At 41.3% G+C, this 14613-nt stretch overlaps 1 protein-coding gene across 1 annotated transcript in view; it reads left to right on the forward strand.

Moving 5' to 3' along the window:
- The first annotated feature begins 3556 nt into the window (after window positions 1-3556).
- Window positions 3557-14613, forward strand: part of HCN1 (hyperpolarization activated cyclic nucleotide gated potassium channel 1) — a 365206-nt gene continuing 354149 nt past the window's right edge. Inside the window, exon 1 of the mRNA XM_032627600.1 lies at window positions 3557-4254. Coding sequence (XP_032483491.1) covers window positions 3845-4254 — 410 coding nt within the window. The 5' untranslated portion in view covers window positions 3557-3844. The remainder of the gene's footprint in view (window positions 4255-14613) is intronic.

Raw genomic sequence — 14613 nt, forward strand, 5'->3', positions numbered from 1 at the left:
TATATATTGCAGACATGCTGAGTTTGAGTGTCTTGTTCTGACTTTAATAGCACTAGTGTTTCACATTAAGCATGATATTGGCGGTTGCTTTCCACATAGACACTCAAGTTTGCCTGTGCACGAGACAGAGACGCTGTGAGACTGCCTTTCGTCAGCTGTTCTTTTCACTGCAATGGTAAGCCATTGCCTTCTTCAACAGAGACAGATCTGACTCTATTTCCTTACATGTGAAATGTGTATTTAACATATTCCTCTATCCTAGTACGGGGACTGAAATGTTTTACCCCTTAAACCTTTAAATTTCACTAAGAATTTTCCAATAAGCTGTCAAACTTCAAGTTGCCCATCTATCTTTTTTTGGTCTCATTTCACGTGTGCTTGCGTCTGCTGCATGGAGATTTTATTTTAGTTTCATATTAATCTTCTGCTGCTGCCTGCAATTTGATTTTAAGCAGAATATTAAAGGAAACAGAACATTTAAAAAGATGCATGATCCTTGTATGTACTGCACAACCCTCATGATAACTACTAATGGGACATTCTCATGAAATGAATTCATAATTGATATTCTCTGATGAGACCTCAGAAATCAAATTCCTTTGAAATACAAGGCACTTTGACATCATGAGCATCTAATGACGTAGAATGAAACATGATGGTAGTCCTCTTTCCTAGATGACTTAAAAAAAAAAGAAAACACTCTAATTTAGCTCTATGGATTTCAGCCTGAGATGGTTTATCAATGAACAGACATGGAAACAAGTTGAGGAGAGGTTATCCTCAAAATTCAGGCCTATTCTGGATATGATACATATGTGTCTGGAGCAGTTAGAGGAGGGATAGGATGAGGAGAGGAGGGAGTGAAAATAGGAAAGTAAAATTTAGGTCTGGGGCTTGAGAGTAGGAAGATAAACAGGTGCAAACCCTAACTTGCCCTTATCTCCTCAATTTCACTCTGAGCGAATAATCAGTCCCTAATTTCTTCCTTCGTCAAAAACTTCTCTAATTCATTCAGTGAATTCAGAAATAGAATAGAACAACTAAACAATGAAAGAAATTTGTGCTAGCCACAGAAGTTGTTTCACTATTGGGTCACATTCTAAAACACATTTGCTAATTCTGTCTATCTTGTCTGTCACTCATTATTTTCATTCTTTTATAGCTTTCACTCTGTTCTAATCTTCTTGTAACTTCTCTCTTTTTATAAGGAAGCTTTTAATGTAAGTCCACGTTCTAAATGACTTTAAATCAACAGTCTGAAAGGAAAGTGAAGAAACTTGAGTTTTTCTATTGCTGGCAACTTTAAGTTAATAAACAGGTATAATATACATATTCTCCAAATTTTAAAAAACAATATATTGTTTTGAGAATTTCAATGAATGAAAAATGGCCTAAAAGCTATACCTGGAACAATCAATGAATGGTTTGTGACCCTGTTTAAACATTTCTTTGTTCTATTTTGAAAACTTGGTTTTCAGTAATTCTGTCATATTAGTTTAGTACAGACGTTGAAACTGAGAAAAATTCTGACAAAAATAACTGCCTGATCGTGATTAAGTTGAAAAAGAACAAATAGAAGGATTGGCTTGAAGAAAACAGAAAGTGACTTAAACTCAGTTAGCATAACATTTTTGATGGTATATTTTTAAATTATTATAAAATTTAAAATTTATGCTAAAATATACATTGTCACACTCATGACTGAAAATAGAGGGATTGGAGAAGCCTGCAGAATGGGAGAAAAGTAGGGAACATCTTTAGTCTAATAAAGAGAAGCTGTCTGAGTAATCCAGCCTTTCTTAGGAAGAACTGTGCTTTAGGCAGTGTTGGGTTCTATCTATCCCCTTGGCTTCCTCCTTCCCTCAGCACCTGGTATCCTCACCTGACCTCTTGGATTTCCAAAGTCCCTACTGTGATAGATCACAGCACTATATTGTTCCTATTTTCCTTATGTCTTACCATTGAAATTTGGCCACCTATGCTTATTTCTTAAGGTTCTGGTTTTTGATTAGCTGAAAACATATGGTGTCTGAGTCAGGCTGGAGCTCACGGAACAAAGAGATTTAGCATAGACTATGGTAAGTAGAATGGAAAGGGGAATCTTACAGAATTAGAGCACAGCTAGGCCTAAAGGCTTCTAGTTTCTGCCTCTCTCTTCTTTTTTCTCGGTTCTCTGCCTCCATTCTCAGCCCCTGCTAACCCCTCATGGGGGCCTCTAGTTGTCTTCCTCTGTCTTTATCCCTGCCTCTCCTAGTCTCAATTGGCTTCATCTCCATTCAGCTTTTCAGGAAAGCACCTTGATTCGGCCCACTCATTTTTTCGTGCTAGGCCGTTGCTCGCCAGCTTGTCACAGATTTCCTCCCCAAAGTGCCCACTCCTCTCCCCCTAAAAGGTGGCTGTAGTCATCAGGACGCATGAGATCAGGGACTCTTGGCAGGGCAGGAATTCCTTTAGAGTCTGCTGGCAGGAAGGCAATGCTTATATCTGGAACAGATGTTTTGGGACATTTGGGAGTCCTGAAGCTCTTCAGACTTGGGGCTGCCCTGCCGAGGGACTGGTGAGTTTGGCAGAACATCTTGCTTCCTTTAGGTGATCCACTGGGTTTGGGAGACACTGAGGGAATAAGAGGAATCTCAGAAGGCTTTCTTCAGCATCAGCGGCATGCTGTAAGTTTCACTTGAGAATACTTTCCCCCGTCTGAAATTGTGATTACATTCTGCCTAGATTCTAAGACATCTTGGCTTCCTGGTGAGGCATAGGTGAACACTGCCCAACATACATGCCTCTTAGTGTGTTTTATTGATTACATAACATGAAAAGTTAGGTCAGCTCTGGTGAGGTTTCCCTAACACACTTTTCTTTCAGTATTGGCCGCTGGAAGACCTGCGTATTGATGTGAGTGGCCTTGGGAAGAAAGAAATCCCATCTTCTGCGTAACGAGCTCGGAGAGAATAAACAAGGATAAGTGTAAGGAGGTCAGCTGTCGGTCCCTACGTGCAGAGCTTCATCTGAAAAGCCCCAAGCAGCTGATTACCCTGGGTTACACAGAACCTAGTCTCTTTTCCCTGTCTGCCTCTCTCCTTCAAGTGCACACACACACACACACACACACACACACACACACAAGTTCACTTCCACTCATTAAATTTATCATCCATTGTCAAATCTTACTTTCTTATGTACACCTAGCTGTACGCTGAATTTTCTGCACGCAGAGCCAGCCTATCTCCCTTTCCCGATCTGTAACATCATTCAAACAGGCATTCAATGTGACAAGGTCTCAATGAGTTCAAGGATGTTTGTTTCTTTTGGATAAATACACATCCGCTGGCTCAGTCTTTCTCCTTCTGTTTTTCTGACTCTCTCTCCTTTTTCATGCAAACATACACCGAGTCTCTCACAACACGTGCGAATAAATGTCTCGAGGGCTCCTGAGTTCAATGTCACGCTGGGCAGAAGTGGAGCAAGAGTGGAGGGAGAGCGTGCGGCGTGCGGGCGGGGAGACTCCCTTTCCAGCCAGCAGAGGGCAGCCGCCGGGAGGCGCTGGCGCGCGAGGGCTGAGCGGAGCCTCGCCTCGCTCGGACAGCCTCAGCCTCAGCACCTGGCGCGCCGGAGCGGGGAGCGCAGCCACTGAGGGCAGCGGCGGCGGCGGGAGCCAAGCGCGCAGCGAGCAGCGGCGCGGGCGGGAAGCAGAAGCCGCCGCCGCCGCCGCCGCCGCCGCCGCGACGGGCAGCCGGGCTCGGCGGCCGCCGGATCGGGCCCCTGCCCCCTCCGCTTCGTGTCCCCGGCGCTGGGCGGCCGGCGAGTCTGGAGCCCGCGCCGTCGCCGGCCGCGTCCCCCGGGCATGGAAGGAGGCGGCAAGCCCAACTCGTCGTCCAACAGCCGGGACGATGGCAACAGCGTCTTTCCCACCAAGGCGCCCGCGACGGGCGCGGGGCCTGCCGCGGCCGAGAAGCGCCTGGGCACCCCGCCGGGGGGCAGCGGGGCCGGCGGGAAGGAGCAGGGCAATTCCGTGTGCTTCAAGGTGGACGGCGGCGGCGGCGGCGGCGGCGAGGAGCCGGCCGGGGGCTTCGAGGACGCCGAGGGGCCCAGGCGGCAGTACGGCTTCATGCAGCGGCAGTTCACCTCCATGCTGCAGCCCGGGGTCAACAAATTCTCCCTCCGCATGTTTGGGAGCCAGAAGGCGGTGGAGAAGGAGCAGGAAAGGGTTAAAACTGCAGGCTTCTGGATAATCCACCCTTACAGCGATTTCAGGTGAGAACTCCCTGTCGCCGCCCCACCCTCCCTTCCGGGCGCGCCCTTAAACGCGCTTCCCCGCTCTTGGGAGGGGGCGCACGAGGACTCGCGGGGAGGGGGTGCCGGGCTGGCGGCGGGCGGCGCCGCCGGAGGCTTGCACTCGGGCGACAGGCTCGACTCTTCACAACTAGTTTCCACCCAGGAGGAGGTTGTCTGATGTGTTCCTGTTGCCCGGGCACCCCGGGGAGGTTCTCCTGCTTTGCCTCGGGAACTTTGGGGCCAGGTCGGGGAAGAAGGCCACGGTGACCCCCGGATGGGAGGATGCTAAGTTGTGCAGGGAAACTTTCCCTTCGGAGATGAGAGTGTAAGAAAGTGGCCAGAAAGTCGTCTTGGGGGTGCCACCCTCCCTCGCGCTACTCCCCCAAGAAGTGGGACCCTCCCAGAGGGGAAGAAGGCGCCCCTGGGTTTGAGGAGAGGATGGGGCGACCGGAGACAGTGACTCACAGGTCCCAGCCGGTCCAGCCTCTCTCGCCTGTGGGGAGTGTAATTAGTCTGTCTCTCAAACGCTTATAGTCTCTGGGTATCCTCAGTGCCTTGCTTCAGGATAGTGGCTGGCAGGCTGAGGATTGGTAATTTGCGCTTGGAGAGTCCCTGACTTGAGATTTCAGTGGAGCTGGCGCTGCCAGGTGGGGCAGGAGCGTGACAGGAAGCCTCGAGTTCCCGAAACGGAGACAGGGGGCGTTTCCAGAGCCCCCTTCCTGAAACAGAGGAACACCCTTTCTTGACCTTGGCTACTAGTCTATTTCAGAAATTTCTTTCCCGTTTCCCAACTCGGGAACAAGGGCAGGAGAGCTGTCAGCTGTCAAGGAAACTCTGCTTCGGCGAATTAAAATTAAGACATTTCCTGATCTTATTTGTCGCCCAAGTATTCATTCGGTTATAAGCATGTTTAGAGATTATCAAATGAAGGTCGTGAAGTAGATCCTCTTATTAGTGCGCGAACACCCTGCTGTCACGTTATATTAGCGCCGGAAGAAGGCTGGGCTTTTAATTTAAAAAAAAAACAACAACACAAAAAACCCAAAATTAAAAACTCTGGGTGACATCTATCTATCCATTTATTGCTGAAATCGTTCGGAAAGGAAAAAGAAGAAAAACAGTGTGTGCACAAACTAAGAAGTTTTAATAGGCGGCTGTTAAACAGCCAACGAATGTAGCAATAAAAAGAAACATTACTTTGAGTTATGTTTAGAAGCTAAGGGACATTGCCTTCAACTCCACGCCTTAATGGGAGCTGTCCACAGTTCTGAATGACATTAGCTATGGAAAACCCATACTCCTGCCACACAAAGCCTTGGAGCAACTAACTGTCTTCACCTTCTCTGAGATATATATATACACAACATATATTCTCAGAAATAAGTAGCCACTATTATTTATGAATAGGGTGAATGGATTTTAGGAAGTGTGGAATGTGTAAGGTTCTTACTTGCAAAACCACATAGCAAAGTCCAAAGGAGGACTTATAAAACCTAACAACATTTATAGTCTATGGAAAATTAAGAGTTTGACAGAAAAAATATTCATATGAAAAGGATCTACTAAATAATCAAACATATTTCCTCCATTAGGGAGATACTTATAGAAACAAACCTATGAATGACCCTGTTCTAAGGTATATAAGATTTTCATGTTCTTTAGAATTTTAAAGGTTGAAATAAAATGTAGAATACTATCTGTACCTCAGTCTTCAATGGAAATATATTGCCACCCATATTATAATTTTTTCATGAAAAAACTTTACATGGAAACAGCCTTCAGTCTTAATAAGAAAAGTAAGCATAGCTTTCCAGAAATATATGTAGTTCAATATTTACATGCAAATAAAATGCTAAACTTTGTTTATTTAATTTCACACTCAATTAAATGGTTACTTATGATACTTTTATTTCTTGAACAGTGTGAAAAGAGACTACACTTTTTCAAAATGGTAGACTATATCAAATAATTAAACTTTCATCAGTTACTACATAAAAACCATGGGGCCACCTTTCAGGAATCGGCATACTGTGCCAAAATCTTCTGAATGAATGAAATTCATGAAATTAAAGATTCTCCACATTTTCCCAAATGAATCATATGAGACAAAATATCTCTTTAAAACAAAAAAAATTGTTACTAAGCAGAGGAAGAAATTGAAATCAGTTGATGGTTTAATTTTATCATGCATTTTAAAGAAATGAGAGATGATTAAAGAATGCTCTAATACCCTAAACAAACTCTACTGTGGAACAGTTTGGAATATTTGATTTTCCCTTGCATAATTGGAAAAAGGAAATGATAGACATAAATTAAACAGCTACAATGATTTAGGTTTTTAAAAGGAAGGAATCTGAAAAAAATAGATTTAAAAACTCACAAGTACTATATACACCAGTTTTCTAAAATGACAAACTAAGGAAGAAATATAAATACTTGCTTGCATATGTTTAAGTCTTATTATTATTTCATTGATGTCTTTACATGATCTTAATACCAATATAGGATTTCTCAAAATCTATAACATGTCAGGATAACGTAATGAAAAAAGCAAAAATAAGAAAGACAATTCTGGCAGTATTTTTTTTTTCCTAAAGGAAAAGCCATATGGGAGTAATCACCCACACAACAGAAATGTTATAGTCATGATCTCTTCACCTCAGACCCTTTCCTGGTGAAGACACTTTAAGGGAAGTGCTTTGCTATGTTTCATACAAATGCCAAACTTAAGCTCAGTAATCATCTAGTGGCTGAAAAAGTGACACTTAAGAATACATTTCCATGGAGAACGGGGGAGATACCAGAAATTAAAGATACCCAGGGCTTTTTCCTTCACTATCCTAAGCCTTTGCAGGGCCAGGGAAGTTTTGCAGGCAGCTCTTTGGTCAGCCCCACACTGCTGAGTGCAGCGTGAGCCCGCCACTCCAGCGCATGTCAGGACTTTAACGCTGTGGCTAGCGGTCTAGTCCCTTCTCAGGATGATTGATTTCTAAGTCAGGCTCCTTTCTCCTTCCCTCAGGCAGCAGGGCTGTGCTCCCACTGAGACTCCCAGAGAGCTAGCTCAGTGTTGCTATCACCCGCCTGGGCCCAAGAGTGCTATTGCTGTGTCTGGAGGGTAGTTTTCTCCTACCTCCGGTGTAAGTAGGGCAGAGGCCCTGTATTTCCCTTCCTTCTCAGGGGAGGATGATGTTAGACACTTTCAGGGACGAAAGAGGCATCAAATACCATCAATACTGTTGGAAATAGCTGGGGGGGGGAAGTTAGAGAATTTAGTAAAAAAAAATTGTATGTTTTTGTTTATACCATGGTATATAATCACCCAAACTAGGGAAATATATAGTTACTTAAAAAATAAGATTACACTGATTTTTGTGTGGTGAGGACATGGTCTCAGTCTTACTGAGTTTCATGTGAACAACACACACACACACAAATAATTTAATTTGAAGGTTAAATATGATTTTGAGATTACTAACAGTGATTTTACATTTATTAGCTAAAACTTTACCTTTCATTCATTAAATAAAAAAGTGACACTGGTCAAGCATTGTGCTTTCATAGCCAATCCATAGTTACGATATAATCATTCAAGTACATTGAAAGAATAGCTAGAGGACTTTTGTGGATGTTTCTTATTACGTGAGTAATTTACCTTAGAAGAATTTATCAACAGATTATTTGTCATTTCAGAGATTCTGACATTATTTTGTTGGATCATGCTTACATAAGTACTTTTTTAAAAAATAATGCTCCCATTCCATATATATTGCCAGCAAACCTCTTGCCTCTGGTAAGGGAGGAGATTTTATATCTTGACTCATTATTTCTTCCACTGCTTTTCATCATTTAGTGTGAATAACTGTGAAAAGCTTATTGTGTCTTAAATACACAAGGACTCTAGAGATGGGAGTCATTTCCTGAAGATTCTGCCATATCTGGGCTTCCGTCTCTGCCTCATGTTGCATCTACAGCTGTGCTGATGTCAGAGATCACTGATGTGTTCATTAGTGAAGGGAAGCTTCCTCCATAGAACAGTCAGTCAGAGAGATAACGCTTGTTTCTAGGAGCTTCTCCTGAGAAAACAGTTCAACCTTCTGGGGTTTAAGGACTAATTAGCTAACTGCTGCTATGTTATCTTTGTGCTGAATACGCTGTATTCTCCCAGCAATGCTCATTTTATTTGCTTTCCATATCAACACAGCCAAAATTGACCATAAGAATTTACTTTTTTTCCTGTTAGGTGAACCTTTTTATATCTTATAAATTCAATTCAGTTCTTCTTAGTGGCTCTAGCAACTGTTAGGCCCAACTAAAGTGAAACTATTTGAAAGATTCGGAGGTATGAATTTATTCAGTTACTTTTTCTTAGTATACATGTAAGCTATAAAACTTTAAATTTTCTTAAATATTTCATTACTTAATTGCAGTTAATAGATATAGTGATCATACTATTAAAATATTACAAGATATTTTCCTTTTTTTTTCTGAGCAACTTTGCCTTTAAACCTACTTTTGGGGACATGGTGTAAATTGAGTCATTGGGCAGAAGCACTTTTACCAATTCATATTTAATTATGTGGGCTTGTATTTATGAACTTGCATGGTGAATAATAATGAAAGAGTTTCAAATGCATTGGAACCATATATTACTTACCATTGTTATCATAGGGTCACTTAACAGAATCTAGTTAAACTATATCTGCTTGATCGAAAATCAGAACTCAAAATAATACCAACACCAGAAAACAATTTAAATAGTATTTGTAATTCTGCATTATTCCACTCAATGAACCTGTGTCCCCGAGTGAGTATGAGGCAAGCAAAATATATCTGTGATCCTGATGTGAGCATTTTGCTATCCTGAGTGTAATTCTTATGTTTAGCAGATAATTCACTCCCTTACTTGGAGACAAAAATTGGGTTTAGGATGAAGACTTTCCAATAGAGTTTCTTGTAAGTATCATACAAATTATGGCAGACCATCAGCACTGCAGGAAGAGTACTGAACATGTTCAGGGTCTGTGACAAATTTTCATTTTATCATGTTGGGCAAGAAGTAGCAAACTATGAATTAGGCTGACACCATATATTTTAGGACGAGAGGTAGTGGTAATGAAGAAAAAGTCTGCATACACTAGGATAAAAAACTATTTTCACTTACAGTTTCTTCTAAAAATAATTTTTTTTTTGTGTGTGTGAAGGCATCTTGATGTACAATGTAGCATTATTTCCCCCTCCACCAAAAAAAAAAAAAAAAATCAGGGGAAAATGGCGGTGCTTCCTGGTTCATCCTGGAATTTTCTGTTTTTGCAAAATAAACCTCATGGCTCTATTAATTCTGTGTGTGTGTGTGTGTGTGTGTGCGCGCGTGAGAGAGAGAGAGAGAGAAACTGTTCAAGGGACATCTGTATACAAGGGACATCTGATGAAAGCTCATTTATCTGACACACTTCACCCAAGTTTGAGTGATAAAAATTGATTTTGTGGGGCTTCCCTGGTGGCGCAGTGGTTGAGAGTCCGCCTGCCGATGCAGGGGACACGGGTTCGTGCCCCGCTCCGGGAAGATCCCACATGCCGCGGAGCGGCTGGGCCCGTGAGCCATGGCCACTGAGCCTGCGCGTCCGGAGCCTGTGCTCAGCAACGGGAGAGGCCACAACAGTGAGAGGCCCGCGTACCACAAAAAAAAAAAAAAAAAAAAAAAAAAATTGATCTTGTGACCCTTTTCAAGTTTATTCATTAATTTCCTCGTAATATTCTTCAACCGTTTCACCTAATAACTGACCACTCAGTTAAAGCAAGGTAGCAAAATTATGCATGCCTCAGATTTACAATTTAACAATCTTATTTACATAGACCTGTTTTTATTTTCAAGATGTTATTTATAACTCTAAAGAAGTAAGGCTTTGTGACAGCCTGGAAGGGTGGGATGGGGAGAGTGGGAGGGAGGGAGACGCAAGAGTGAAGACATATGGGAACATATGTATATGTATAGCTGATTCACTTTGTTGTAAAGCAGAAACTAACACACCATTGTAAAGCAATTATACCCCAATAAAGATGTTTAAAAAAAAAAAAAAAAAAAAAAAAAGAAGTAAGGCTAATTACATACACATAGAGTTAGCAACTATTTACAAATTTTATATGTTCAGGTTTGTTTCCAGTGTTTCAGTATTGTAAACAGTGCTGCAGCAAACATCTTCGTGCATGACTTTTCTTCATTATATTCTGTACCTGTTGATTTTACCAATTAATACTGCTATCAGTTGAGACACATCTTAAAAGTATAAGTGACGTGGGTTCACCAGTGCTGGTGTTCCTGTTTAGATATTCACAGGCAGTTTTAGGATGGAAAGTCAAAATTGTCCTCCATTCTATTCATCATAGAGTACGTAGAGTGGTAAGAGTGATCTTATGTCATGTCCTGTTATCCAGTGTCTAATGATGTTATCGCGCTGCTTACAGTCCTCTGAGGCCTTCCCATTACTCTTGAATACATTTGACAAACCTTACATGAGCTACAGGACCTTGCATAAGGTCCTGTCGTCAGCCACAGGACCTCCCTGTCGTCAGCCACCAGGGTAAATTTTCAGCTCCTAGAACCAGCTGAAGCTCTCTCCTGCCACAGAGACTTTGATGTGACATTTAACCCCACTGCCTGAAATTCTCCTTTCACTTTTTGTCATTCTGCATCATAGCTAGTTTCTCCTTGTCATCTGGATTTCAGTTTAATCATTGTGATCACCTTCACCTCCACCACCCCCCATTCTATTTTCTCTTTGGGCCTCTTGTTTCATCAGAATTTATATTTTATGTACATCCCTCCACTAGAATTCAAGCTCACAACTTCATCAGTATTATTCAATTTTATATTCCTAATGCCATAAAAATGCACATAATAGACTTTTTTTTCCTGCTAAGCTTTCTCAGATGCTTTATTTTTTTTACAGTTTTTTTGAGATATTATTTACCTACCGTTACGGTTCACTCATTTAAAGGGAATGATTGCTTTCTAGGATGCTCACAGAGTTGTGCAACCATTACCACAATCCATTTTAGAAAATGTTATCACTCTAAGAAGGAACTCCATACCAATTAGCGCTCACTTTTGTCTTTCTCCTTCCCTTCCTCCCCTCACAGCTCTGTCCAACCACTACTCTCCTTTCTGCCTCTATAGAATTCTTTTTTTATTCTGGAAATTTCATATCAGTGGAATCATACAATATGTAACCTTTTGTTATTGGCTTCTTTCCCTTAGCGTAATGTTTTCAAGTTTCGTCTGTGTTGCAGCATGTTTCAGTACTTTGTTTTGATATGCATATACCAAATTTTATCCATTCATCAGTTGTTGGATATCCAGATTACTTTTAGCTTTCGGTTTTATGAATACTGCTGGTATGAACACCGTTATATAGTTTTTGTGCAGAGGTGTATTTTCATTTATCTTAGAAGTGAAATTTCTGGGTCAACATAACAGACTTTTAAAAAATATTACTGAATGAATGGGCAAAGAATTAGTCTCCAACCAGAGTGTGCCACATTTATTCTTTACATTAATAAATCCAGATAAAGAGAGCTGTTTCTTCCCTTACAGCAATACTTGGCATCCCCTCCTGTTGCCACCTGCAAGTACATGTCCCAACTATTACATTTTCCTGCCCAATATACAGAGGACTAAATGAAACTGCAGGGAGGTTAAGCAGCATAAACCTGGTGACATAGATAGATAGTAAGAACTGGGCCAGGAGTTCAGCTCTTTGGATTCTTGATTCTGTCACTCCAACTCTTTTACCTAAAAAGAAACGAGGCTGCCGATATAAATAATTATCCACACCTGTGGGAAAACAGTATGTTAGACCTGATCGTTTATTCTTCCTCCCTCCCGAAACCATCCCAAAATAATGTGAAAAAAACCACAAAAATTCATAGACAACTAGAAGGAAGAGGAGAAAGCAGAGAACAAGGGATCTCAAAAACATTTTGGAAAATAAAACATTTTGGAAAAGAAAGCTAATGGAGAAATTATTCTACTTATACAGTCCTTCACCATTGAACTGTAGAAGTGTTCAGGAAATGAAGGGAGCAGTTAAGAGATAGTTTCCAGGAAAGCCAGACTGAAACTAGGAGGATTAAGTAAGGGTCTCCTTAGTGAGTACAGAGCTCTTTTTTTTTTAACATCTTTATTGGCGTATAATTGCTTTACAATGATGTGTTAGTTTCTGCTGTATAAAAAAGTGAATCAGTTATACATATACATATATCCCCACATCTCCTCCCTCTTGCGTCTCCCTTCCACCCTCCCTATCTCACCCCTCTAGGTGGTCACAAAGCACCGAGCTGATCTCCCTGTGCTATGTGGCTGCTTCCCACTATATATCTGTTTTACATTTGGTAGTGTATATATGTCCATGCCACTCTCTCACATCGTCTCAGCTTACCCTTCCCCCTTCCCGTGTCCTCAAGTCCATTCTCTACGTCTGCATCTTTATTCCTGTCCTTCCCCTAGGTTCTTCATAATTTTTTTGTGTGTTTGTTTTTTTTAGATTCCATATACATGTGTTATCATACAGTATTTGTTTTTCTCTTCCTGACTTACTTCACTCTGTAGGACAGACTCTAGGTCCATCCACCTCACTACAAATAACTCAATTTCATTTCTTTTTATGGCTGAGTAATATTCCATTGTATATATGTGCCACATCTTCTTTATCCATTCATCTGTCGATGGACATTTAGGTTGCTTCCATGTCCTGGCTATTGTAAACAGAGCTGCAATGAACATTGTGGTACATGACTCTTTTTGAATTATGGTTTTCTCAGGTTATATGCCCAGTAGTGGGATTGCTGGGTCATATGGTAGTTCTACATTTAGTTTTTTAAGGAACCTCCATACTGGTCTCCATAGTGACTGTATCAATTTACATTCCCACCAACAGTGCAAGAGGGTTCCCTTTCCTTTTCTGCACATCCTCTCCAGCATTTATTGTTTGTAGATTTTTTTTTTTTTTTTTTTTGCGATACCTGGGCCTCTCACTGTTGTGGCCTCTCCCATTGAGGAACACAGGCTCTGGACGCGTAGGCTCAGCGGCCATGGCTCACGGGCCCAGCTGCTCCACGGCATGTGGGATCTTCCCGGACCAGGGCACAAACCCGCGTCCCCTGCATCGGCAGGCGGACTCTCAACCATTGTGCCACCAGGGAAGCCCTGTTTGTAGATTTTTTGATGATGGCCATTCTGACTGGTGTGAGATGATACCTCATTGTAGTTTTGATTTGCATTTCTCTAATAATTAGTGATGTTGAGCATTCTTTCATGTGTTTGTTGGCAATCTGTAAATCTTCTTTGGAGAAATGTCTGTTTAGGTCTTCTGCCCATTTTTGGATTGGGTTAGTTGTTTTTTTGCTATTGAGCTGCATGAGCTGCTGGTAAATTTTGGAGATTAATCCTTTGTCAGTTGCTTCATTTGCAAATATTTTCTCCCATTCTGAGGGTTGTCTTTTCGTCTTGTTTACAGTTTCCTTTGCTGTGAAAAGCTTTTAAGTTTCATTAGGTCCCATTTGTTTATTTTTGTTTTTATTTCCATTTCTCTAGGAGGTGGGTCAAAAAGGATCTTGCTGTGATTTATGTCATAGAGTGTTCTGCCTGTGTTTTCCTCTAAGAGTTTTATAGTCTTTAATTCATTTAGTCCTTATATTTAGGTCTTTAATTCATTTTGAGTTAATTTTTGTGTATGGTGTTAGGGAGTGATCTAATTTCATTCTTTTACATGTAGCTGTCCAGTTTTCCCAGCACCACTTATTGAAGAGGCTGTCCTTTCTCCATTGTATATTCTTGCCTCCTTTATCAGAATAAGGTGACCATATGTGCATGGGTTTATCTCTGGACTTTCTATTCTGTTCCATTGATCTATATTTCTGTTTTTGTTCCAGTACCATACTATCTTGATTACTGTAGCTTTGTAGTATTGTCTGAAGTCAGGGAGCCTGATTCCTCCAGCTCCGTTTTTCTTTCTCAAGATTGCTTTGTCTATTCGGGGTCTTTTGTGTTTCCATACAAATTGTGAAATTTTTTGTTTTAGTTCTGTGAAAAATGCCATTGGTGGTTTGATAGGGATTGCATTGAATCTGTAGATTGCTTTGGATAGTATAGTCATTTTCACAATATTGATTCTTCCAGTCCAAGAACATGGTATATCTCTCCATCTGTTTGTATCATCTTTAATTTCTTTCATCAGTGTCTTATAGTTTTCTGCATACAGGTCTTTTGTCTCCATAGGTAGGTTTATTCCTAGGTATTTTATTCTTTTTGTTGTAATGTTCAATGGGAGTGTTTCCTTAATT

This window comes from Phocoena sinus, chromosome 3, assembly GCF_008692025.1.
Source record: "Phocoena sinus isolate mPhoSin1 chromosome 3, mPhoSin1.pri, whole genome shotgun sequence".
Taxonomy (NCBI): domain Eukaryota; kingdom Metazoa; phylum Chordata; class Mammalia; order Artiodactyla; family Phocoenidae; genus Phocoena; species Phocoena sinus.